This window comes from Salvelinus namaycush, chromosome 14 (assembly GCF_016432855.1).
Source record: "Salvelinus namaycush isolate Seneca chromosome 14, SaNama_1.0, whole genome shotgun sequence".
NCBI classification, from domain to species: domain Eukaryota; kingdom Metazoa; phylum Chordata; class Actinopteri; order Salmoniformes; family Salmonidae; genus Salvelinus; species Salvelinus namaycush.
Window position 1 is genome coordinate 23,332,688 of NC_052320.1, and position 27,720 is coordinate 23,360,407.

At 43.7% G+C, this 27,720-nt stretch overlaps 1 protein-coding gene across 1 annotated transcript in view; it reads right to left on the minus strand.

Moving 5' to 3' along the window:
* Positions 1 to 292: 292 nt before the first annotated feature.
* Positions 293 to 27,720, minus strand: part of LOC120059286 (ephrin type-A receptor 2-like) — a 36,357-nt gene continuing 8,929 nt past the window's right edge. The window contains exons 4-17 of the mRNA XM_039008222.1: positions 11,070 to 11,225; positions 10,461 to 10,820; positions 9,107 to 9,234; positions 8,650 to 8,818; positions 8,375 to 8,468; positions 7,717 to 7,772; positions 7,502 to 7,627; positions 5,613 to 5,798; positions 5,389 to 5,450; positions 5,046 to 5,255; positions 4,719 to 4,868; positions 3,357 to 3,550; positions 2,753 to 2,908; positions 293 to 1,322 (exon numbers count right to left, since the gene is read on the minus strand). Of these exons, the coding sequence (XP_038864150.1) occupies positions 1,214 to 1,322; positions 2,753 to 2,908; positions 3,357 to 3,550; positions 4,719 to 4,868; positions 5,046 to 5,255; positions 5,389 to 5,450; positions 5,613 to 5,798; positions 7,502 to 7,627; positions 7,717 to 7,772; positions 8,375 to 8,468; positions 8,650 to 8,818; positions 9,107 to 9,234; positions 10,461 to 10,820; positions 11,070 to 11,225 (2,156 nt within the window). The 3' untranslated portion in view covers positions 293 to 1,213. The remainder of the gene's footprint in view (positions 1,323 to 2,752; positions 2,909 to 3,356; positions 3,551 to 4,718; positions 4,869 to 5,045; positions 5,256 to 5,388; positions 5,451 to 5,612; positions 5,799 to 7,501; positions 7,628 to 7,716; positions 7,773 to 8,374; positions 8,469 to 8,649; positions 8,819 to 9,106; positions 9,235 to 10,460; positions 10,821 to 11,069; positions 11,226 to 27,720) is intronic.

Sequence of the window (27,720 nt, forward strand, 5' to 3'; positions counted from 1 at the left end):
CCTTGGCCAGGTCGATGAATACGGCTGCACAGTAATGTCTCTTATCGATGGCGGTTATGATATCGTTTAGGACCTTGAGCATGGCTGAGGTGCACCCATGACCAGCTCTGAAACCAGATTGCATAGCGGAGAAGGGACGGTGAGATTCGAAATGGTCGGTAATCTGTTAACTTGGCTTTCAAAGACCTTAGAAAGGCAGGGTCTTATGAGACTCAAAATTTAACTCCGGTGCATCCTGTTTCCAAAGGGTTTTCGTTTTGTCATTATGGCGTATTGTGTGTAGATTGTTGTATATTTTTATCAATTTTAGAATAAGGCTGTAAAGTAACAAAATGTGGAAAAAGTCAAAGGGTCTGAATACTTTCCGAAGGCACTGTAAGTGATGTTCTTTGTTACAATCGATCAATACAAGCCTTTACAGCCCGTTAAACTGAACATGATGAGTACCTCATATCTTTTCACACTGTTTTTACATAAACTCAAATTCATATGATAGCTTAACATCTGAATCAAGCCCACATAAGGCATAACAGTAGCCAACAACAGCTCAACCTGGACTTTAAGACAATAACCTCAAGACTGGCATACACCAGTGCCCCATGTTAACCTATGGCCAGACCCTTTCAGGTCCACTCTCTGCTTCGAGTGCATTTTCATTAGTTTAGCAAGAGATTACGCCGACCAGAATGCATTTCACTCAGTGAATTGCAATGGCATCGGCAACACCAGACTCATTCCGAAAAGGACACAGCAGTCCACGTCACACAAAGATTCATATTGGTTGAACTAAGTATAAGTGGTTGTGTCACTTATTTTCATTTTCTCTTCTCAATATTGGGTGCTAGAGATGGAAGCATGCATCCCAAAAATATATAAAACAAAGATTGAGCAATGAACTGTATCTGTACAATGGAGATGGATAATACAAACTATATACAGTATAATATACACAGTCTAATTAATACATCTATTGCTGTATGAATTCAAAAATATTAGCAATCACTTAACAAGTCTGTTACAAATCTCCAAAAATGTACAATATGTCAGTCTCTTTTGGCTGGACCATGTTCCTACGACGTGTTCAGTTTGGTTCTGCCTGTCCAAAGCCGTTCCCGCAGCTCCGCTCCAGTCCAGTCCAACACAGAGTTCAAAATTCAGTCAGAGTGTTGCCCGCTTTAGTGCCGATTCAAATTCATGTACCACTAGTATTGAGTCACACTGCAAATACACTCAGGGTGCTGGTCTGGTCTTTCAAGCCCAGGATGCTATATGCAATTCTCTTCAGGTGGCCGGGCAGTCTTACGCCAATGTTCTTGATATCCCTGTGAAAAAGAAGACGAGAGCGATTGAGAGAGTCATTGGATAGCAACGGGGGAATTCACATCTTGACTTGGTTCAGATTCCTTTCATGTCACGTGTCAAACTCATTCCGCGGAGGGCTTAGTGTCTGCAGGTTTTCGCCTCATCCTTATACTTGATTGATGAATTAAGGTAATTAATTAGTAAGAAACTCCCCTCACTTGGTTGTCTAGGTATTAATTGAAAGGAAAAAACGAAACCCTGCAGACACTAGGCACTAGCAAAGCAAAGATAGCAACGTATTGAGAATAACCTCTAGAGACTAGCTGGGAGGGTGGAAGGACAATTTCACATTTTCAAGAAAGGGCAAACCCCTCACATGTCCACACGTGCCAGAATCTGGCAAAGGTGTCCCACATCTAAGTCACTCATTACCAGGTTTAATGACATTTTTAATTAGTTAATGAGGATTTTCCATCTCACCCATCAATCACTTCTCTGGCGAGCAGAGGGAGTGTCGTAAATAGTTCCTGGTTAGGTCGAGTGCAACCAGATGACAAGAGATCGAGCATGGGACCAAAAATCTCACCAGGGAATATATGACACACACTTCAAAGACGTTTCCCGTTTCCACACAGCGCTCATTTTCATGTGTTATGTCTGAAGACTATCTAACTCCCAGATACTGTAATTATTGAAAGACTGATATGATATTTCGGGACAGTGCCTTCGTCTGAATATCTTTTTGGGGTGTGTGTTGCCCTAAAGTCCTCTCCTCATCCACAACTGTTCTATGCTACATTTGCCTTAATTTCCCTTATCTCCACATTGCCCCTTCTACTCTAGTGGCTGTTCTCTCTTCTTCTCCTTCTCCTTTCCTTTTATGATACATAAGTCACGAGGGCCTTTGCCCTACACAGCCAGGACCAGTGTTCAGGCTGCTGCAGAAGTGCTGCCCTGGGCTGCTGGTGTGGGCAAAGGAGGGATGAGAGAAAGAATTGTAAAAAGGGAGGAAGAGAGGCGAGGGGGCAAACCACAAGCCACCACCAGGCCACCACAAATGAGCCTGGTCTTTCTTTCACTCCATAATTTCTTCCATCTCACTTGTTTTCTCGAGTTGTAGAAATGCCAGAGCTTATATTGTGCGTAAACTGTTCTCTGGCTTTTGAAAGCAACTTTTTCAAGAACAAAAACCCCAAATACTCTTCAGAAGTCACATCCATAACATGTTTTGGAAAACTAAGAAAGGGCCCAGCTTGGGAATCAGTTGTTCTCCATTGTGCAGATACTCTATACATATATATGTACTATTCTATTCCTATACTCTCAACCAATCTTAGATTATTTGCAATCAACAGTTTCTCAGATTAGATATTTTATGATGAATATCTCATCTAGCAACAGACAATGTCCCCCCAAAATAAAATTAAACGCTTAAAAAAACACTACTCACTCGTTCTTCATCTGCAGCACCTGGTCCATGGTGAACACTCCGGCACAGGTGAAGTTCTCGCTGTACTGGCTCATCTTGATGGACTCCAGCCACTCGGACACCGACTTGAAGGGTGAGCCGTCCGAACCACTGGTGCTGGGCAGGCGGATGGATACGCTGGAGTAGGGAAAGTAGAGAAGAGCGAGCAATAATCATCAACAGCCGACCGACAATGAAGACAAAGAAAAGGCTGTAATAACCCTGCGAGGAAACGGTGAGATAAAAAGCGTTTGGTGCAGCTATGGAGAAACTGATTAAGGAAGGAACCTGACAGCTCTTTGTTTTTTGTGGGGCGGCAGGTAGCCTAGCGGTTAAGAGCGTTGGGCCAGTAACTGAAAGGTCGCTGGTTCGAATCCCTGAGGTGAAAAATATGTTGACGTGCCCTTAAGCACGGCATTTAACCCTAATTGCTCCTGTAATTCACTATGACCAACATGTAAATGTGTTTAAAACATGTTCAGACAGCCACACTATCCTACCAAGAATTTAACAAAAATCAGCTTTTTTTTTACGCTCCACTCTGTTTTGCTGTTTAATTCCCTTCTAGAGATTAAAGAACTCTTACCGGGGGTCGAAATCTGCGATTGCCTTCAGGGACTCAGGGCTCCTGAGCAACTTGTCCAGCAGGCTGACAATGTCCGGGAAACGGGGCCTCTTCGAGCGTTCCTGCAGCCAGCACTGCAACATGAGCTGGTAGACGGTTGATGGGCAGTCCATGGGCGCCGGCAGCCTGAACGCCTCGTTGATGGCCTTCATTACCTGAAAATCAGAGGCTAGAGGTCACTTTGAGATCTCAGACTTGAAACGAGGCTCAATGAGATGTTATGGTAATTAGCACCAAAATTATTGTTCATTTGTTTCGTTCTGAACAGAACCACAATTTTTTTTCTTTCAACTGTTCCGTTCAGCAAAATAAATGTTCTGACTCGGTTCGAACCCCCCCCCCCCAAAATACTGGTTTATATCATTTCTTTCTGTTCTTTTTTAACCTGTGAAATCAGTTTTTTACATTTAGCTCATTAAATTACTTCACCAATCATTGCAGATAGAGCAGGCAAGCTAGTTGTTTACATGTGTGATGGACAGTGTAGCCTATGGCGCAGGATGCGACAGAAATTTTGCGGGTGGGATGAGAGCAAGAGGGTTGAGGAGGCTTGAAGCACTGGGCATCTTGTTATGACACGCATTATCTGAATTAGGTCCACAGAATTATACCTAGGAGGAGCGGCTTCTATGGAGGAATGTTGAATGTCCTTTGAGCTAGCTAGCTAACAAGCTTGAGCTAGCTAGCTAGCTGTGTGTGCAGAGCGGCACCAGAACTAAAAACACGTCTTACCCTTTTGTACATTGAAAAAGTTAAATCTCTCTCCCATCTTCTGAATCACGCTTGTAATGTCAGTACAGTAGCCTATGGTAATATCAGTACAGTAGCCTATGGTAACGTCAGTACAGTAGCCTATGGTAATATCAGTACAGTAGCCTATGGTAACGTCAGTACAGTAGCCTATGGTAATATCAGTACAGTAGCCTATGGTAATATCAGTACAGTAGCCTATGGTAATATCAGTACAGTAGCCTATGGTAACGTCAGTACAGTAGCCTATGCTTCAGACGTTGGAGGGCAGGTAGCCTAAACACGCACAAGGATTTTCAGCTTGCAGGCAGATCCTGGAATAAGTTTCTGAGTGACAGAGTGAGGGCTTTGCATAGGCACTTTGTTGCATTTTTTGTGGGACTAGAGCAAAATGCCTGGAACGTTAAAGAACGTTATTAACCGGTTCCCATGCTTTAAAAATAACGGTTCTGTACCGGAACAGTATGGATCACTTTCGTTTCCGTTCCTTGATAATGTTTGTTATTTTCCGGTTTTCGGTTCTGTTCCCTGAACTGGTTCCAACTCCTGGTTAGCATTAGAATTGTAGCATACCTCGCAGTTGCTCATGTCCCAATAGGGCCGCTCGCCAAAGGCCATGACCTCCCACATGACAATGCCGAAGCTCCACACGTCGCTGGCCGAGGTGAACTTCCTGTAGGCAATGGCCTCTGGGGCTGTCCAGCGGATGGGGATCTTACCACCCTGTTGGAGGGGAAACAAGTGGACAACACTCAGGTCAAAGACCAAAAAATACAGTTTTGCTCAATTCAATTAAAGTCCTCTGTGAGCAGTTTACACTGAAATACAGTGTTTACAAGGAAAATGCATAAGCAAGTGGCTAAGTAATGCCAACCATTCTAACGTCCAATGATAACTCACACTGGTGGTGTAGGTGCCCTCAGGGTCGTCCTCCAGCACTCGGGACAGGCCGAAGTCAGACACCTTACACTCCAGGTTGTTGTTGACCAGGATGTTGCGGGCAGCCAGATCACGGTGAACGTAGCTCATGTCAGAAAGATACTTCATGCCTGTGGCGATGCCACGCATCATGCCCACCAGCTGGAAGGAGGGCAACTCACCATCGTGATCCTGAGGAGGAAACACACATGGTTGCACACACATACTGTTAGAGAGATATCATGTGAAGTTTCTGTGGTAACTCAGTGGCAACGCATTGTCCTTCACTTATATAGGTAACTTGCATACGATGTACTGTACTCACCTTTAGGTACTTGTCCAGTGCTCCGTTCTCCATATACTCAGTCACAATCATGGCATGCTTGACTGGAATCAAAAAAGGGAATAAATAAATGTTAACTACTGCCCAAAACAGGCAGGAAATGTATACATATGAAATTAATATATAGACCAGGTAAGTGAATGTTTGACAGGAGTATACTGTTATAGGTACAGGTAGCGCCCAGTAGACTAACAGAGCCTTCTTACATTTGGTGACGACTCCCTCCAGGCGAATAATGTTCTGGTGGGAGAACTGTCCCATGATGCTTGCCTCTGAAAGGAAGTCCTGCCTCTGCTTCTCCGAGTACCCCGGCTTCAGCGTCTTAATGGCCACCGCCACCTCCTTCCGCCCTGGCGCTTTCAAAATACCGCGAAACACCTCTCCAAATTCCCCTAGAGGCGCAGAAGAAAACAGTTTTAAAACCCAAAGACAAGATTGAGCAATATTTCAAGCACTATCCTTTATATGGTTGTGGCTTGTAGTTAGGGCTGGGCGATATCGAAATAATTAAATTCGTTCAAATGTTTTTGTGCAGAATCCCTTTATTTGTTTAGCGTTTATGTCCAATTGTTCTCATGTTGTCTTTTTGGTCTCGTCTCCTTTGCTCTTTCTGTGCACCTTCCCATTTACCCCCCCCCCCCCCCCACACACACACACACACACAACCCCTGCCACTCACAACAACAAAGATGAGATATCACTTCATCCTCTCTGACAAGCGGTTTCAACTCACTATTTGCATTTAAGGTTTGGTCCAACTGAATCAATCACATGGACACAAACACACAGACACATTATTTTACTGTAATAGAGAAGTTAACCTTTCCAACAAAACCCTTTTAAGTCTCAACTCCTCAAATTGCACGCAGAACAGACACTACTAAAACAGGAGCATCAATTAACATTGATTCTGAAAAATTCAGTTTGTTGAGCGTGGCATTGCAGTATCGCATACCGCTAGCAGCATTTTAGCCAAAGACTTATACTAGCTGTCTAGTCTGTTTTATAAATGTGAAATAAGCATTAAACACAATTCTATAAGGAATTGGCAACTCGTTCTCTCGTATCTCATTCTGAGAAATAAGGTAGGCCACCTGATTCCAACATCTGAACAAAGTGAACAGGCTAGCATCCTCTTCAAACAGTTGGAGACGGAATGAATGGTGTGTCCAATACCAATTCAACTGTTCTACCTTGTTAGCTAGCAAATTGTACAACAAAACTTAGAGAAAACATACAAAAAAATGATATCGTGAATCGCCCATAAGTTTGAAAAAAAAAAAATAGATATGATTTTTAGGCCATATCGCCCAGCCCTACCTTTAGTGTCTCTCGAGGGTTATGGAAATTGTGTAAGGAGAAAGTAAACAAGTAAGCATCAGGAGCTGTTTTGCTCCGGGCCTTTCACAGAGGTGTGTTATTGTGGGATTGTGTAAGAAATATGTGTTTCTCTCCATGATTGGGAGTCCCATAGGGCGGCACACAATTGGCCCAGGGTCGTCTGGGTTTGGCTGGGGTAGGCCGTCATTGTAAATAAGAATTTGTTCTTAACTGACTTGCCTAGTTAAACAAAGGCTACATTAAACATTTTAATCTCTCATTGGTGGAGGCTTGTGGCCTGTGTGGGAGCATGGGAATCAGCTGTCACAGACGACAGAGCACGGTTGGGGAGGAGAAGGGGAGGTGGGGGTTGGGGGTTCAAAGGGCAGAATGGCAGATGTTGTCACACTGCAATAAAACTATCATTTGCAGAGTAGGAGTTTGGGCTCAAGGGGTTATAGCCTCTCAAATACTCATTTTTCTGCTTCAGTTACTTTTGTTTATCTTATTATTATTTAATGTGGATTCTGAGATAAAGCACTGGTCCCCGAAGCCAAGCAGAGTTGCCACACTGAATTATGTCTAAACATGCAAGTCGAAGACGCAATCCATCAATACCAATCTGAATGGTCTACCCACTATCACTCAAGAGCTCAAGCTGTAGCATTAACACAACAAAAAAAATTATAAACAGGGACTTAGGGGATGGAAAAACCCTTCAACACCTTCATCCTTAGCCCTTAAGCACATTGTTTTAACTTAGTTCTGAACTCACCAGCTCCAATGACTTTCTGCTTGGTCACGTGGCTGGGATGGATCTCACTGGCAAACTTGAGGATGGCTGTGTTGGGGTCCTCGTACGTGTGCGGATCCACATAAGTCTTCAGCGGCTTCAGTTGCTCTGGAGAAGAATATGAATAGATGGGCATTTGTGAAAGAAAGATAAAAATACGTAGAGAGAGAGAGGGGTACTTATTTTATTTTGTCTACCTGAGCTAGAGAAGTAAGTATCTTCTGGTTCTTGTCTTGTATGGGAGTTCCTTCTCCTGAATAACAGAAAAGAAATATCAGTAATTATCATCATCATCATCATCTCGCTCCAAAATTGAATGGTCCGTTTTTCTTTTTATCCTTCCATTTCCAGCTAGTTTCAAAAGACGCCTAGTCATTGGTGTGTGCTGCCTCGATTCACTGAGGGAAAGCTTTGATAAAGACTGGAGCCTGTCTGTTTTTCCTAAGCCGTGTCAAAGACAGATGGGCGGATCGACAGACAGACAGAGGTGTGCTGCTGTGCTGAAGGATTTGCTATAGTATGCCACAAGAAGAGCCAACCAGCTCTTATTCCAAAACAATGTGCCACTTGGGCCCGCTTCCATTCAAAGCCACTACTTGTTAGAGTATGCTCATTGAGCAATGACAAGCTGCACTCAATGACAATTCTCCCCTAGTGAGTGCTGGAAAACAGACAGAGATAGTAGCAAAAGGAAGGGGAGAGAGAGGTGGCTGAAAGGAATGGAGGAAAGGCCATTTGGAGAATTGGCAAAAGAAAAGAAGAATGAGAAAGGAAACCAGCGAAGGGGTGAGTGTTATGGAGGTGCTTAACAAAAGGGCGAGGGGCAGAGGGGGGGAAAAGGAGGTTGCTGCTAACCGTTTGCGTACGAGCAGGACGACCACCACAATGAACAACATGGCCGCTCCGCCAACTGCCGCTCCGAAGATGACCGCCGTGTTGCTCTGGGGCACTGTGGCACATCAATAACAAACCCTTAGACACAATGGTAACACACTGACACAAAAAAAATAAACACACACTGGTTCTTTCATTTCGAGGCCCTGTAGTATGGGGCTGTGTCCCAATCATCTCAAATAGCATCCTATCATTCTCCCTTCTCCTTATTAGCCTCATATGGCCATCGTCCTTACTATCAGGCAGGGTCTCAAATTCATCCTCCATGGATCCTCCAGGGCTGCCCTCGGGGCTCAGGGCCTTGACCCTGAATAGGTAGGCTGTGGCTGGGGACAATTCACTGATCTGCACAGAGCTCTTCTCCAGAATCAGAACAGTGTACGTGGTCACATCCAGATTGTCATCCTGGAAGAGTTGGAGAGGGGGGAGAGAATTGAAAGATGAGAAGTCATGATTGATTCACTGGGTTTCAGTAAGGACTCATAATAATAATAATGATTTTGTTATGCGATATTGCTCCCCTTATGTGGCGTTTATCTTCCATGAAACCCCGCTCATTTTCTTTCTCTTACTCTTTCTTTCCTTTGTGCACTATCACAACATTACATTTTTAAGTCCTTATGTATCAAAAGAAATACAATAGAACAGTGCAAAAATATGCACCCGCTAGTGGTGGCGTGGGTGGTACTGTACCTTCTTGCGGTAGCTGAGTTCGTAGCGGGTGGGCCGGGGCAGGGGCCTGCGGGGGGCTACAGCCCAGGACAGGGAAAGGCTGGTGGGGCTTCGCTCGACCAGACGCACGGACGTCACCTTGGGGGGGTCTAAAGAGAAGGAAGGAGGGGAGATGTCAACAATACCGAGACGTTGTGCAATATCCTTCATAGGTTCAACCAACCAAGAGCTTTTGAAATGGTTTCACTGCAATATGTGTGAGAGTATTTAGTTATCATGCTTGTATGAGAAGCCATAACTACATTTCAGATCCCATTTGATCATGCATAATTAAAAGGTTTCTACTACTTCTACTACCATTATTCCTAAGTACGGTGGCCAGTGTTGAGGGTAAAGTGTTACAAAAGTAACGTGTTACGTAATCAGATTACTTTATGAGTAACGGCGTAAAGTAACATGTTACTTTTTACAAACTGGGTAATATTATTAGTTATTTTTGTCAAAACCCATGATCCGATCTTGTCTCGTTTCCTCATTTAGTTCTCGAGCGAGCAGAGAAAGGCTATTTTGAGTAAAAGCATGACAGCTGTTGTCCATACAAATTTATAGAGGACGCACCTCTGATCTTTGTCCATAGAGGGCTTTCCCGTCAAGTGGCAAGTGGGCCCTCTATACATCTCTATGGGTCAGTGTATCTATAAATAGAACTGGCGGCTCGAGAGAAATATTTTGAATGAAAAGATTGGAAATCTGTACAAGTGTTTTGCTTAGAGTATACACCGAGGGTACAAAAATTTGAAACACCTTCCTAATATTGAGTTGCACCCCCTTTTGCCCTCAAAACAGACTTCATTCGTCCGGGCATGAACTTTACAAGGTGTCGAAAGGGTTCCACAGAGATGCTGGCCCATGTTGACTCCAATGCTTCTCACAGTTGTGTCAAGTTGGCTGGATGTCCTTTTGGTGGTAGACCATTCTTGATCGACATGGGAAACTCTTGAGTGTGAAAAACACAGCAACATTGCAGTTCTCAAAACGGTGTGCCTGGCACCTACTACCATAAACGATTCAAAAGGCACTTAAATATGTTGTCTTGCCCATTCACCCTCTGAATGGCACACATACACAATCCATGTGTCAATTGTCTTAAAAATCCTTCTTTAACCTGTCTCCTCCCCTTCATCTACACTGATTGAAGTGGGTTTAACAGGTGACAACAATAAGGGATCATAGCTTTCACCTGGATTCATAAAAGTAACGCAAAGTAATAATGCATTACTTTTTACACAAAGTAATACTGTAAAGTAAATGTAACGAGTAATACGTAATGTATTACTTTTTCAAGTAATGAATCCCAACACTGATGGTGACTCACCTGTGTAGTGCAGGGCAGTGGTCAATGTGCTTGTGGACGGGGGCCTGTTGGAGCGCGGTGCCCCCTGGCTGGCGAACAGCGACACTCCGCTGTGGGCCTCCACGGTGAAAGTGTAGTTGAGGTGGGGCTCCAGCTCGCTCACCGCCACCCAGGTGTGCATCAGGCCCAAGCTGGCTGGCTCGAGGCGCACCTTCTCCCCGCATGGCTGGCACGCGGCGCCGTCACAGCATCTGCACTCCACACTGTAGGTGATGTCACTGCGGCCACCCGTGTCCTCCGGCGGGCTCCATGACAGATGCAGCTTGCCCGCGGCCAGCTGGGTGGTCGTGGCGACCAGTTCTTGCGGCGCTGAGGGCAGGCCTAAGGCAACAGGAGCAGGAAAATGGATGCATAGTATGTTAGTTCACGATGTATGATTAATGTCATCATTATGTCAACGACTGTAGCATTCTGTGATTTTCTATTTAGTGTCATTATGTCATTATTTTGGTTAAGAGAGCACTATGAGAGCAATAAAAACTCTCATTAGTTGTCAGTGTGGGATCCACCAATGGTGACAGTGCACATTAAAGTCATTTTTCTAAAATGGCCTCCCTTCCTCCTCCTAACCTGAGCAGGGCCCTGTTGCCAGGTCGTCGGGAGCGCGGTAGAAGCCTTCTGCACATGGGCAGAGCAGCGCCCCAGAGCCCAGCAGCTGGGTGTTAGCAGGACACAGTTTGCACGCGTCGCTGGGCACGAAGGCTTTGAAGAAGCCTGGCTGACACTCTGAAAACACAACACACACAGGGGAGACTTTCATTAGGAACTGAGGGGAACTAGTTAAGAAACGGGAAATTAAAACACGGCAAGGAAAACATGGTGTGTATCCCAAATTGCACTTTACTCCTTATATGTTGTGTACTGCTTTTGACCAGAGCCCTATGACCCCTGGTGAAAAGTAGTGCACTATGAAGGGAATAGGGTGCCATTTGGATGAAAAAACAAAAGTGTTTATGTAGATGATTATTACAGTGTTTTCCTGCATCCAAGTGGGTGTTTGGTGCAGAAACAACAGCCATACTACTACTCTTTAAACCTTTAAACCATCCCCCTTTTCTCTCTCTCTAAACCAATACAACCAGTCTTCCCACATTTCCAGGACAGTAAGTCAGCCATCAATATTCCACGAGAAGAGGAGAGAAAACAGAGGAGTGCAAGCCAGAATCAAGTGGGGAAAGAAATCAGAAAGAGAGAAAATTAATAAGTGAAACCATTATGTGCATACTTGAGCCGTCTTTTAAAAAGACCCCTGTGCAAATATGAAACCGTATCGCTTAGATAAGATGTCTGCTGATTTCACACATGGGAGAATAGAGTGGGAGAGATACAGGTAAGCTCAAGCTGTGCACCAACAGTAGTTGGAATCAGAGTAAGACGGCGTGAAATCTCTGAGGGTCTCATGGAGGAAAGTGAAAATGAGAAGGCTGCTCTTAAATGCTCCAAAAACATTCCAATGGCTTCTGGTCATGTCTGTGCTCTATCCCCTTACATGATTACACACACACAGCGAGCAAATCTGACTTCAGAGGAAGGATTACTGTTCTCTTCACCTGTTTCCCCTGCTCTCTCGCACGCACACACTGTTTGCTTTGGTTCTTCTATTTCCAGGCCCTGCGATATGGGTCTGTATTCCAATTATCTCAAATAGCATCCTTTCTTCAGCCAGCTCTCTTTTCCTAGGTTGACTTCATTGCTTTATCAGACATGGGGGGGGGGGGGGGGGGGGGGCGAGAGAGCGAGAGAAATTGATTACAGGCAATGGAGGAATGACATGAGAAAGAAGGTGAAATATGTAAAGAATCAATGATATATGGTTCCAGTGTCTGCATCCCAAAGGCAACACCAGGGGCAAGTCAAGAAGGAAACCGATGTCTATTCTCAGAGAAATATCAGCTTTGATCAGTTACCGCCTTCGCTGAAGTTTACTTGGAACCCGCAAGTAACCTCACACTCGCCTGAAAGAAAATCGGCCACATTTCATTTATTCAAGTAACTATGAGACGTTCCCCCTTTGCTCCATTCGTCTTTTGCCTCATTGAGGCCTACAAGTTGCAGTTGCCATTTGTCGGCAGTAAAATGACATGGCGAACAAGGACGACAATAGTGCATTCTTAGTTGAGAGCAAATTCTAAGCATGAAAAGATTTTGGATTGTTACTCATTCTTTCACGTCCCCTTTCCTCTCTTTCTCTGCCAGCTGTTTCTATAACATTCATGACTACTCATTAACAAGATCTCGAAGGGCGAAAAGACATGGAGGGATAGAGAAACAGAAGGGCAGCAGAGGGATAGAAAGAAAGAGGGGTATCGAATCCTACTGCGAGTGGGCAAACGAAACAGCTGCCATCTCGAATCCCAATCCATAGGCCTCCGTCTTCCCTGCCTACCCACTGGTAATCAACAAATACCTCTGTCCCGTCCCTTCAAGCCTCACCAAAAGGCTCCCAGCTAACTCATTAGCATATTATTTCACAAGCGACCAGCAGGCAGAAGAATGTCAAGCCATTCAACAAAAAACATAAATAAATAAACACTTGTTGCAAATAGTAGAAATGCCACATGGCAAAAATAGGAGGGGACTAGGCTATTTCTGTGCGGAAGCAATGGTGGGGGAACGAGAACGGCTGCGATGCATCTGGTCATGGCTGCAGGGAGATTACAGCAATGTACACGGAGAGCTAACAATAATATTCATGTAAATCTCTCATGGCTCAAAGTGGAGGAGAGAATGACTTCATCACTACTTGTTTTTCTAAGAAATGTTGACATGCTGAATGCACTGAGCTGTCTGTTTAAACTACTAGCACACAGCTCAGACACCCATACATACCCCACAAGACATGTCACCAAAGGTCTCTTCACAATCCCCAAGTCAAGAGCAGACTATGGGAGGTGTACAGTACTAAATAGAGCCATGGCTGCATGGAACATCAGGTAACTGATGTGAACAGTAAAATCAGATTACATTTTTTTAATACAAATACTCCTTATGGAAAACCGGGGACTGTGAAGAAAGACACAAGCACAGACACACATAAATCAAATCAAAAATCTAATTTTACTAGTCACATGCACCGAATACAACAGGTGTAGACCTTAAAGTGAAATGCTTACTTACAAGCCCCTAACCAACAGTGCAGTTTCAAAAAATATGGATAAGAATAAGAGAAAAGTAACAAGTTATTTAAGCGCAGCAGTAAAAACTAACAATATATACAGGGGGGTGCTGGTACAGAGTCAATGTGCGGGGGCACCGGTTAGTTGAAGAAGTATGTACATGTAGGTAGAGTTCATTAAAGTGACTATGCATAGATGACAACAGAGAGTGGCAGTGGTGTGGAGACAGGAGGGGGAGAGGCAATGCAAATAGTCTGGGTAACCATTTGACAAGATGCTCAGGAGTCTTATGGCTTGGGGGTAGAAGCTGTTTAGAAGCCTCTTGGACCTGGACTTGGCGCTCCGGTACCGCTTGCCGTGTGGTAGCAGAGAGAACAGTCTATGACTAGGGTGGCTGGAGTCTTTGACAATTTTTAGGGCCTTCCTCTGACACCGCCTGGTATAGAGGTCCTGGATGGCAGGAAGCTTGGCCCCAGTGATGTACTGGGCCGTACGCACTACCCTCTGTAGTGCCTTGCGGTCGGATGCCGAGCAGTTGCCATACCAGGCAGTGATGTAACCAGTCCGAATGCTCTCGATGGTGCAGCTGTCGAACCTTTTGAGGATCTGAGGACCCATGCCAAATCTTTTCAGTCTCCTGAGGGGGAATAGATTTTGTCGTGCTCGCTTCACAACTGTCATGGTGTGCTTGGACCATGTTAGTTTGTTGGTGATGTGGACACCAAGGAACTTCAAGCTCTCAACCTGCTCCACTGCAGCCCCGTCAATGAGAATGGGAGAGTGCTCGGTCCTCCTTTTCCTGTAGTCCACAATCATCTCTTTGTTTTGATTACGGGAGAGGGAGTTGTCCTGGCACCACACGGCCAGTTCTCTGACCTCTTCCCTATAGTCTGTCTCATTGTTGTCGGTGATCAGGCCTACCACTGTTGTGTCATCGACAAATTTAATGATGGTGTTGGAGTCGTGCCTGGCCGTGCAGTCATGAGTGAACAGGGAATACAGGAGGGGGCTGAGCACGCACCCCTGAGGGGCCCCTGTGTTGAGGATCAGCGTGGCGGATGTGTTGTTACCTACCCTTACCACCTGGAGCTGCCTGTCAGGAAGTCCAGGATCCAGTTGCAGAGGGAGGTGTTTAGTCCCAGGGTCCTTAGCTTATTGATGAGCTTTAAGGGCACTATGGTGTTGAACGCTGAGCTGTAGTAAATGAATAGCATTCTCACATAGGTATTCCTTTTTGTCCAGGTGGGAAAGGGCAGTGTGGAGTGCAATAGAGACTGCATCATATGTGGATCTGTTGGGGCGGTATGCAAATTGGAGTGGGTCTAGGGTTTCTGGGATGATGGTGTAAGGCAGGCACACAAGGCACGCACTCTACACACACGTACACATGGATTTTGTATTGTAGATATCTGGTAGTAGAGTAGTGGCCTGTGAAAAGTGTTATGAAATGTAACATCATATTTTAAATTGTATATAACTGCCTTAATGTTGCTGTACCCCAGGAAGAGTAGCTGCTGCCTTGGCAACAGCTAATTGGGATCCTTAATAAATACAAATACACTAACACGGAACCCAAACCAGCTGCACGCGTGCGCCATCGTGCATAAATGCATTTTGTCCCCCCACACCAAACGTGATCACGACACGCATGTTAAAATATCAAAACAAACTCTGAACCAATTATATTAATTTGAGGACAGGTCGAAAAGCATTAAACATTTATGGCAATTTAGCTAGCTAGTTTGCACTTGCTAGCTAATTTGTCCTATTTAGCTAGCTTGCTGTTGCTAGATAATTTGTCCTGGGATATAAACATTGAGTTATTTTACCTGAAATGCACAATCTCTACTCCGCCAATTAATCCACACATAAAATGGTCAACCGAATCGTTTCTAGTCATCTCTCCTCCCAGGCTTTTTCTTCTTTTGACTTTAAATTGCGATTGGCAACTTTCAGAAATTAGGTGCATTACCGCCACTGACCTCGTTAGTCTTTCAGTCACCCACGTGGGTATTACCAATGAGGTGATGGCACGTGGGTACCTGCTTCTATAAACCAATGAGATGGGAGAGGCAGGACTTGCAGCGCGATCTGCGTCAGAAATAGAACTGACTTCTATTTTAGCCCTTGGCAACGCAGGCACTTGTTGGCACGCGCGAGCAGTGTGGGTGCAATAATTGAATAACATGTATGTCTAAATTTATTTCGCAACGCTTGCCCATGCGACGTGAGTGGTGTAGTCAGCCTGTAAGAGTCAGAGACTGTAATCCACAGGCATTCCAGAATATACCACCCAACGGGTGGCCTGTGAGCCTAGTGGCCATAGGGTTCAGGCCCATTTCCATTTACTGCCTTTCATCACAGGAAATTAATCTAATAAATGTGATGACCAGGAGTCAGTGACCACCAGTTACTGAGTTTAAGAAGAATAGAAACTGAAGAAGGGTAAAGGAATGTTCCAAAGGGAGCCAGAGAGAGGGGAGGAGGAGGGGGCTTAATCTTTGCTGGACACAACAGGAAGCAGGAAGCATGAGGCTGACGCTGAGCGTCCTTCATCCAGCAGCCAATCAAAGCATGCGAGGGAAGGTGGTCACAGCCACAGATAGAGTCCAGGGAAAGAATATGGGAGAGAGCTACATTGTTGTTTTCAAATAACATAACTGGGAGTAAAAACACAGTGCATTTCTCAACTAAATAAAAGTCTGTTAAGCTCTTTAAGAGCCAGACCGCTGAGAAACGTAAGTGAGAATGTCTCCTTTTTTTGCCCTTCGGGGTCCCCTGGGAGGTAGGCCCTGTTTGTATTTGAGAGGTCCTGTGTCTAAAGAGCCTGGGCGTTTATTTATAGTGAGTGACTGGCGGGACCTGGTGGATTCTGGAAGTGGAGTGGGCTGGTTTGTCAGCCGGAGTTAAGATGGATGGAGATGGAGACCGTGATGAATGCACGGACCGATGGATGATTGAATGGGTACTCAGTGGCTGGACAACAGAAAATCCCCCAAGGACTTGAGTTAAGTGGGCGTGCTCTAGAGAAGAAGAAAAAAAGCTAAATTCAAGTCCTGGGCTCTTTAGCTTTTAAAGCACATGAGGGTCATGTCTGCCTCAGGGTAGTAGTGAGTTAAACTGTCCTTGACTACAGGGAGTCAATAGCCAACTAAAACAAACACAGGAGTGAGCAAAGGAGAGAGAGGGGAAGAAGTGAGAGGGGGGAAATGGCTAAAGGCTACCGCATGCTTTGGGTCGGCTGGTGCCTAACTGAAATCGGCTAGGTGAACAAGCTCGCATACACCCTTAAAAGACCGGCAATAGTACGGTTTGTCCATCTTGAGAACCATAGCAATCACGGACACTCTTACTGACAGTCGCGGCTGCTTCGTGCAGAGGTGGGACAAAGTCATTGTTTTACAAGTCACAAGTAAGTCTCAAGTCTTAGCACTCAAGTCCCAAGTCAAGACAGGCAAGTCCGAGTCAAGTCTCAAGTCAAGTCTCAAGTCCTAAACTTTGAGTTTTGAGTCCAAAACAAGTCATGTGCTCTTCACCAAATGTAATACCATTTCATATTTTTAACAAGAGTAATAGTTAGTATATTACATTTACACAAATCATGAATGCTTTTAAAAATCTATATATTTATTACTTTCCAAATAAACTTTGTAGTGATCAAATCACTGCAGGATTTGAGTCCCTGGCGGCGTAGTGTGTTACTGATGGTAAGCTTTGTTACTTTGGTCCCAGCTCTCTGCAGGTCATTCACTAGGTCCCCCCGTTCTGGGATTTTTGCTCACCGTTCTTGTGATCATTTTGACCCCACGGGGTGAGATCTTGCAAGGAGCCCCAGATCGAGGGAGATTATCAGTGGTCTTGTATGTCTTCCATTTCCTAATAATTGCTCCCACAGTTGATTTCTTCAAACCAAGCTGCTTACCTATTGCAGATTCAGTCTTCCCAGCCTGGTGCAGGTCTACAATTTTGTTTCTGGTGTCCTTTGACAGCTCTTTGGTCTTGGCCATAGTGGAGTTTGGAGTGTGACTGTTTGAGGTTGTGGACAGGTGTCTTTTATACTGATAACAAGTTCAAACAGGTGCCATTAATACAGGTAACGAGTGGAGGACAGAGGAGCCTCTTAAAGAACAGGTCTGTGAGAGCCAGAAATCTTGCTTGTTTGTAGGTGACCAAATACTAATTTTCCACCATAATTTGCAAATAAATTCATTAAAAATCCTACAATGTGATTTTCTTGATTTTTTTTTTTCATTTTGTCTGTCATAGTTGAAGTGTACCTATGATGAAAATTACAGGCCTATCTCATCTTTTTAAGTGGGAGAACTTGCACAATTGGTGGCTGACTAAATACTTTTTTGCCCCACTGTATATGCACGAACTGTTCCGAACTCTTTCAGATGAGAAGCATGCGTGCTTATTGACAAAAATGTATTTTTGGCTCCCATTTTCAGTTGTTTTGCATCTCTGTAATTTCTACGTGTTGCCACTAATGCTGTGTTTGCATGAGCAAGACAACGTCTCATTGGTGTATTAGGGGGGTGGTGGAGGAGTAGTTGAGTAGAACAAAGTGTCTCTCTGATGGGGGAGGTATGGTAGTAACATGAAGCCAGGGGGGGTCACAGAGAGAGGATGGGGGTGGAGAGAGGGGGAGGGTGGGGGTCAAGGTGTGGGGTGTGCGGGTTAAGGTGTGAGGAAATAGTCAAAAGGATTAGCTGACCGATGGAGCAGCTGTAAGGGAATTACATCTGTTTTACAATTCCACTTAGGCTTTCATCTGGTTTTCAACAAACACAATACATTCCCTAATCCCTTTCTCTTCACACTCCTCTTCCCTCAGGCTGCTCACAGAACAGGGAGGAGTGCAAATGAGAGAGAGGTATAAATAGGAAGAAAGCAGCCATCAAATCACATTTTATTGGTTACATACACGTGATTAGCAGATGTTATTGCGGGTGTAGCGAAATGCTTGTAAACTAACAATGCCATTAAAACAACCATCACACAAACCAACAGAGGTCTAACACTAAATAGATGTCCCGTGACCCGTCCTTCAACTACACTGCCCAAACAACAGCCACCACGGTCGTCTAGGACACACTTCCTTTGTCTTTCCTTAAAGTCCAGGCTAGACATTCAGGTGGCAGTACATGCTGGATTCCAACAACATGTCTACTTCCTGTTAAGAGAGGCCAAATGAACCAATAAACAAAATTACTTAAAATCGGTGGGGTGAAAAAGGAGTGACTGCGGGCAACAATGGAAAGCCCTGAGCCAACGGGTTGGAGAGTGGCTGCGGATTAGGTGGCGTCCGGTTTCCGCTGGAGCCCGTCCTGTCCGGGGGGGGGGGGGGGGGGGGGGGCTGAGCTCACACACCAGCAGCACAATACACAAATCTCCATGGCCCCACCACCACCACCACGTTGCACAGGAATGCCATACAGAGGAAATATGCACCCAAAACCTGCCCTGGAAATGGAGCTACGTGGCACCTGGGAGTACTTGTATGGCTGGATACTGGTAGAATAATGGGGCAAATGTCTTTGACTCATACAAATTCAACACTGAGACACAAAATGTTTATTGTTCTTTGTTTAAAGGACAATTCCACCACTTTATAACCAGTTATTATGCTGTTGGTATATATGCACTACTGTAAGATTTGATAGACATTTAAGTTAGCGTTTTTGTCAGTCATACTGCACGATACCTCGTTTGTCTTTATTTTTTTTACTTCTACATTGTCCTCGTCTACAGTATAGTCCAATTCCCAGAGTCCATTTCACCTCCCAGGATGCAATGCTCCACCCAGTCTGCAGTTATCTTATGGCTAGCAAGCCTAGACAAAGCTTATGTCATAACTTATGAGTGCATTTCACATTACTTTTGGGTTGTAATAATATAATGCTTGCATGAATATCTTGCCAAATATATCCAAATGTCATTGTCACCAATCCATTGCATTACACTCAATAATAAATTATAATTTAGATGCTAACGAATGCTAACTATAAGTTAGTCTGATGGTTTGCTAGCACGCTAGTGCTACATCCAAAATAGTGTTTGCAACAATAACAGCACAGTTTAATCTTAGCGACGGTCTTAAACATGTAGTCCTGTTAGAACTCAACATTTATTATGAAATCACTACAAAATCCTAGTCTTTCATGATTGAAGCCCGTATCTTTGGTGCTAACATTAGCAATGCTAGCTAGCTAAGTAGCTAACCCTGCTGCACCTGAAAAATTTAAAAGTGTTAAACAATAACAGCCTTAACAATTGTCCAAGCCACAACACTGTAGGCCTATTGGAACTAATAAAAAGTATAATATTATATAATATAAGTAATTCACTACAAAAATATAGGCTATTTGGAAGGGAGCAATGGCTGCCGGTGCTGCAACTTCGGCGGTGATGGTGGGAGTGGTTTCGAAAAATGGAATCATGGGAGCATGAGTCTTGAACAATAGAAAAAAATTGGAATAAGCCAACTATAAATATCATTCTATAGGTTATTGAACATCCATTTAAAATATATTTTTTACAGATGTTAGAGGAAGACAACCAGAGCACCATATACAGTGCATTCGGAAAGTATTCAGACCCCTCCCCTTTTCCACATTTTCTTACAGCCTTATTCTAAAATGGATTAAATAAAACATTCCTCAGTCTACACACAATACCCCATAACGACAAAGCGAAAACAAGCAAATTTGAGTTTAAAAGAAAAACAGCGCTAAATGATATGAGGTACTCATCATGTTCAGTTTAATGGGCCGCAAAGGCTTGTGTTGATCGATTGGGACCAAGAACATCACTTACAGTGCCTTCGGAAAGTATTCAGACCTCTTTACTTTCCCCCCACATTTTCTTACTTTACAGCCTTAATCTAACATAGCAAAAATAAAAATGTAATCAATCTACACAAAATACCCCATAATGACAAAGTGAAAACAGGTTTTTAGAAATGTTTGCAAATGTATAAAAAAATAAAAAAACAGAAAACCTTATTTACAGAAGCATTCAGACCCTTTGATATGAGACTCAAAATTGAGCTCAGGTGCATCCTGTTTCCATTGATCATCCTTGAGATGTTGCTACAACTTGGAGTCTACCTGTGGTAAATTCAATTGATAGTACATAATTTGGAAAGGCACACCCCTGCCTATATAAAAAGGTCCCACAGTTGGCAGTGCATGTCAAAGCAAAAACCAAGCCATGAGATCGAAGGAATTGTCCGTAGAGCTCCGAGACAGAATTGTGTTGAGGCACAGATCTGGGGAAGGGTAACAAAACAATTCTGCAGTATTGAAGATCCCCAAGAACACAGTGGCTGCCATCATTTTTGAATGGAAGAAGTTTGGAACCACCAAGACTTCCTAGAGCTGTCCGCCCGGCCAAACTGAGCAATCGGGAGAGAAGGGCCTTGTTCAGGGAGATGAACAAGAACCCGATGGTCACTCTGACAGAGCTCCAGAGTTCCTCTGTGGAGTTAGGAGAACCTTCCAGAAGGACAACCATCTCTGCAGCACTCAGAAACAAGATTCTCTGGTCAGATGAAACCAAGATTGAACTCTGGCCTGAATGCCAAGCGTCACGTCTGGAGGAAACCTGGCACCATCCCTACGGTAGAGCACGGTGGTAGAAGCATCATGCTATGGGGATGTTTTTCAGCGGCAGGGACTGGGAGACTAGTCAGGATCGAGGGAAATATGAACAGAGCAAAGTAAACTGAGATCCTTGATGAAAACCTTGTCCAGAGCACTCAGAACCTCAGACTGGGGCAAAGGTTCACCTTCCAACAAGACAACGACCTTAAGCACACAGCCAAAACAACGCAGGAGTGGCTTCGGGACAAGTCTCAATGTCCTTGAGTGGCCCAGCCAGAGCCCAGACTTGAACCCGATCGAACATCTCTGGACGTGACGCTCCCCATCCGACCTGACAAAGCTTGAGAGGATCTGCAGAGAAGAATGGAAGAAATTCCCCAAATACAGGTGTGCCAAGCTTGTAGCGTCATACCAAAGAAGACTTGAGGCTGTAATCGCTGCCAAAGGTGCTTTATTAAAGTACTGAGTAAAGGGTCTGAATACTTATGTAAATTTGATCCGTTTATTTTTTATAAATTTGCCAAAAAAAAAAACGTTTTTGCTTTGTCATTATGGGTTATTGTGTGTAGATTAAAGAGAGAAAAAAATGATTTAATCCATTTTAGAGTAAGGCTGTAAAATATAGAAAAAGTAAAGCGGTCTGAATACTTTCCGAATGCACTGTAGCAGTTCAATATGAACCCGAAAACTACAGACGGGTTATATAGATCGCTGAAATAATGGTCAATATAATCATTTCATTTATTAATCATCTCAGGGATCCTACTTGAAAATGTCAGAAGCAATTTCCGGTTTTGCTCATCACTTAACAGTAATAGACATGAAATCATAAAATTACACTAAAACTGTGTAGGACATCACTAAATACTTCATAATAACAACCCAAATGTTAAGTGGCGGAGCTGCCTTTTAAGTTACTCTACTGTTGTACTGTCAACAATATGAAAAAGTAGACCTATATCAATCTATGGCGAGAAGAGCCATCTTTACTCATTATCATGACTAGCAAATGCTATTATGCCATATTATGTACTGCCTATGAGTTTCTAACACTAACCCTTCTCATTTACTTATGAAAGATATATATTTAAAAAATGGGGCAATCTGCAGTTGCTACATCCATTGTTGGACTTAAAAATTAATGATATGTCCCCATCGAAGACTATAAACGTATAAATGCCTCATGAGCTAAGTTGACATGTTGCCGATGACATGGATGTCGATTAATCAATTTATTCCAAATGGAGCTTCACCATGATAGCGCATGACACTGATGAGGCAATTTACTCAGAGTCCCTCCATTATCTAGCCCACGCTCTGAACCTCAGTTTGAGAGGTCGATATCAACTTGGCACAAGATCACAGAAACACATTCAATGTAATCACAGTCAATCTCCTGAAACCTCCCCATTTCCAAAGGTTAAGAAAGAAAGACTGATATGAGCATCTGCTGAAAGTCCAAAAATAGCCCTTAATGAGGATTTCTTTGACTATTAACACAATGCGATCATAGACCAAGTAAATCCACAGTATCCATAATGCTATGGATCCCATGGAGGGGAAAATAGTATATGTAACACTGTAGGCCTATGCACCCCATCTGATAAAGAACGAAACGTCACAAACCAGTCCCAGAGATGTTTCTTTCTGATTACAATAAACAAGTTGGTTCCAGCACCAGACTACACTGCTGATATAATGTTGCACCAAAATAACAATTGTTCTGCTTTTCATAATGCCTCTCTAGGGAGTAAACTGGGGTCAATCCTCTCTTTTTGTCAAGTATTCACTATCGCCTGTGTCATATCAATGCTGTGATCCCAGTAGACATATTCAGAACATTAAAAAGTGTTTACATTTCAGTTGACATTTTATCTGGACAAAATGTGAACGTTTCTTGTCCAATATGTGAAGAACGGCAACTGTTTTTGCTGCATGTACAGCACAGGAGGTTGGTGGCACCTTAATTGGGGAGAAGGGCCTCGTGTTAATGACTGGAGCGGAATAGTATGAAATGCATGGTGTCCAGGTGTTTGATGCCATTACATTTGCTCTATTCCGGCCATTATTATGAGCCGATTTGAGACGGTGCCAACAGATATGGCAGCTCTGCTTCTAGCTCCTAAGCAGCAGTATTAAATTTTTCTTACATATCTTACATTATTACGCCAGAAAGATTTTTGTGTTATTACATACAACTGGAAATTACTTTTGGATATCACCAGCATTACTACCAAGAATACAACTTTCATGAAGTGCTTTGAGAGGCTAGTTAAGGATCATATCACCTCTACCTTCCTTGATACCTTAGATCCACTTCATTTTGCTTACCGCCTCAATAGATCCACAGATGACGCAATCGCCATCACACTGCACACTGCCCTATTCCATTTGGACAAGAGGAATACGTAAACTAAGCAAAAAAAGAAACAGCCCTTTTTCAGGACACTGTCTATCAAAGATATTTGGATTTTTTTTTTTGGAATTAACTTCATTGTAAAGGGTTTAAACACTGTGTCCCATGCTTGTTCAATGACCCATAAACAATTAATGAACATGCACCTGTGGAACGGTCGTTAAGACACTAACAGCTTACAGACGGCAGGCAATTAAGGTCACACTTATGAAAACTTAGGACACTAAAAAGAGGCCTTTCTACTGACTCTGAAAAACACCAAAAGAAAGATGCCCAGGGTGCCTGCTCATCTGCGTGAACGTGCCTTAGGCATGCTGCTAGGAGGCATGAGGACTGCAGATGTGGCCAGGGCAATAAATTGCAATGTCCGTACTGTGAAACGCCTAAGACAGCGCTACAGGGAGACAGGACGGACAGCTGATGGTCCTCGCAGTGGCAGACCACGTGTAACAACACCAGCACAGGATCGGTACATCCGAACATCACACCTGCGGGACAGGTACAGGATGGCAACAACAACTGCCCGAATTACACCAGGAACGCACAATCCCTCCATCAGTGCTCAGACTGTCCGCAATAGGCTGAGAGAGGCTGGACTGAGGGCTTGTAGGCCTGTTGTAAGGCAGGTCCTCACCAGACATCACTGGCAACAACATCGCCTATGGGCACAAACCCACCGTCGCTGGACCAGACAGGACTGGCAAAAAGTGCTCTTCACCGACGAGTCGCGGTTTTGTCTCACCAGGGGTGATGGTCGGATTCGTGTTTATCGTCAAAGGAATGAGCGTTACACCGAGGCCTGTACTCGGGAGCGGGATCGATTTAGAGGTGGAGGGTCCATCATGGTCTGGGGCGGTGTGTCACAGCATCATTGGACTGAGCTTGTTCATCGGACTGCAGTACTTAATGCAGCTGGTGGCCATACCAGATACTGACTGTTACTTTTGATTTTGACCCCCCCTTTGTTCAGGGACACATTATTCAATTTCTGTTAGTCACATGTCTGTGGAACTTGTTCAGTTTATGTCTCAGTTGTTGAATCTTCTGTTCATACAAATATTTACACATGTTAAGTTTGCTGAAAATAAATGCAGTTGACAGTTTCTTTTTTTGCTAAGTTTATGTAAGAATGCTGTTCATTGACTATAGCTCAGCATTAAACATCATAATACCCTCCAAGCTCATCATTAAGTTCAAGACCCTGGGTCTGAACTAGAGGACGACCGATTATGATTTTTCAACGCCGAAAAAGTGGACAAAGTTGGTGGACAAAAAAAGCCGATGCCGATTAATCAGCCGATTTATTTTAAAAATTATATATATATATATATCAATCATACACACACACACACATTTTTGTAATAATGACAATTGCAACAATACTGAATGAACAATGAACACTTTTATTTTAACTTAATATAATACATAAATACACACACACACACAGCTCTGAAGTGACAATGATACTGAAGAGTCTGCTTAGGAGACAAATACTCTCAACTGTTTGAATAAAAATAGTTTAAGTTACCTGTGATGAATGTTGAAAACAAAAACTGTAATTTCTATATGCAGGAAATCCTATTTTAATAATGGGCATGGTAAGAATTGACGACCAAATTGCGAGTCATAATTCCCATGACACCTTCTAGCAAAATCTGAAAAGCGGTTCCTTCATTTATTCCATAGGATATTTTTAGATTCACTTAAAATAAGGTCTGTGTTTCGTGTAGGCTTACACCACCGTGTAACTGTGTAGATATCCATAGGACAAGGTAACTCTGATCAATATTGGCTAAATATAAGCGAAGATCATTTTTTTGTAGAGTGGATTTATGAAAATATGTTGACAAACGTTACCTTATCCTAGTGAGATTTACACGGGTATCAAAACGTCGAGGCGGTTTAAGCCTGCACGAAACACAGACCTTATTTGAAGTAGATCAAGACATTCTCTATGGAAGACATGAACGGTAAAATAACGAAGGAACCCCTTTCAAGTTCAGCCGCAAGTTATTACAGGAATTATAACGCGTCGACTATTTCTCTCTAAACCATATACCTTTGACTAATCCGGAAACTATCACCTCGAAAACAAAACGTTTATTCCGTTCCGTATTTTATCTAAGGGGTGGCATCCATGAGTCTAAATATTCCTGTTACATTGCACAACCTTCAATCTTATGTCATAATTACGTAAAATTCTGGCAAATTAGTTCGCAAAGAGCCAGGCGGCCCAAACTGTTGCATATACCCTGACTCTGTGTGCAATGAACGCAAGAGAAATGACACAATTTCACCTGGTTAATATTGCCTGCTAACCTGGATTTCTTTTAACTAAATATGCAGGTTTAAAAAATATATACTTGTGTATTGATTTTAAGAAAGGCATTGATGTTTATGGTTAAGTACACATTGGAGCAATGATAGTAATTGATTGATTGTTTTTTATAAGATAAGTTTAATGCTAGCTAGCAATTTACCTTAGCTTACTGCATTCGCGTAACAGGCAGGCTCCTCGTGGAGTGCAATGTAATCAGGTGTTAGAGCATTGGACTAGTTAACTGTAAGGTTGCAAGATTGGATCCCCCGAGCTGACAAGGTTAAAAATCTGTCGTTCTGCCTCTAGGCCGTCATTGAAAATAAGAATGTGTTCTTAACTGACTTGCCTAGTTAAATAAAGATTAAATAAAGGTCTAAAAAAAAAACTAAAAAAAACGGCAAATCGGCGCCCAAAAATACCGATTTCCGATTGTTATGAAAACTTGAAATCGGCCCCGAATAAATCGGTCGACCTCTAGTCTGAACCCCGCCCTGTGAAACTGGGTCCTGGACTTCCTGAAGGGCCTCCCCCAGGTGGTGAAGGTAGGAAACAACACCTCCACTTCGCTGATCCTCAACACAGGCGCCCCACAACGGTGTGTGCTCAGCCCCATCCTGTACTCCCTGTTCCCCCATGACTGCGTGGCCACGCACCCTTCCAACTCAAATCATCAGGTTTGCAGACGACACAACAGTAGTAGGCCTGATTACCAACAATAACGAGGCCCTGGGAGAGTGGAGCCAGGAAAATAACAAAACAAAAAAGGTGCTGATCGTGAACTTCAGGAAACAGCAGAGGGAGCACACCCCTATCCACATTGACGGGACCGCAGTGGAGAAGGTGGAAAGCTTCAAGTTCCCAGGCATACACATCACTGACGATCTGAAATGGTCCACCCACACAGTGTGGTGAAGGAGGAGCAACAGCGCCTCTTCAACCTCAGGAGGTTGAAGAAATTTGGCTTGGCCCCTAAGACCAACAAACTATTACAGATGCACAATTGAGAGCATCCTGTCGGGCTGTATCACTGCCTGGTAAGGCAGACTGCACCGCCCGCAACCGCAGGTCTCTCCAGAGGGTGGTGCAGTCTGCTCAACGCATCACCGGGGGCAAACTACCTGCCCTCCAGGATGCCTACAGCACCCAATGTCACTGGAAGGCCAAAAAGATCATCAAAGACATCAACCACCCGAGCCACGGCCTGTTCACCCCACTATCATCCAGAAGGCGAGGTCAGTACAGGTGCATCAAAGCTGGGACCGAGAGACTGAAAAACAGCTTCCATCTTAGGGCCATCAGACTGTTAAATAGCCATCACTAGCCGGCTTCCACAACCCTGCACCTTAGAGGCTGCTGCCCTATATACATAGACTTGGAATCACTGGCCACTTTAATAATGTTTAAATAATGTTTACACATCTTATATGTATGTACTGTATTTTAGTCAAAGCCACTCCAACATTGCTCAATCTAATATTTATATATTTCTTAATTCTGTTCTTTTACTTTTAGATGTGTGGATTGTTGTGAATCTTTTTCAATACTACTGCACTGTTGGAGCTAGGAACACAAGCATTTCGCTACACCTGCAATAACATCCACTAAATGTGAATGTGACCAATAAAAATGTGATTTGATTCTGCCCTCAGCAGCCTCCTGTGATGTACAGTATGTGTATCCCCACCAAAATTCGGTACACAGATCAGGGATACTTTTCAAATGTAGCGTCTGTTTATTATTTTTGGAGACAGTCGTCAAATAA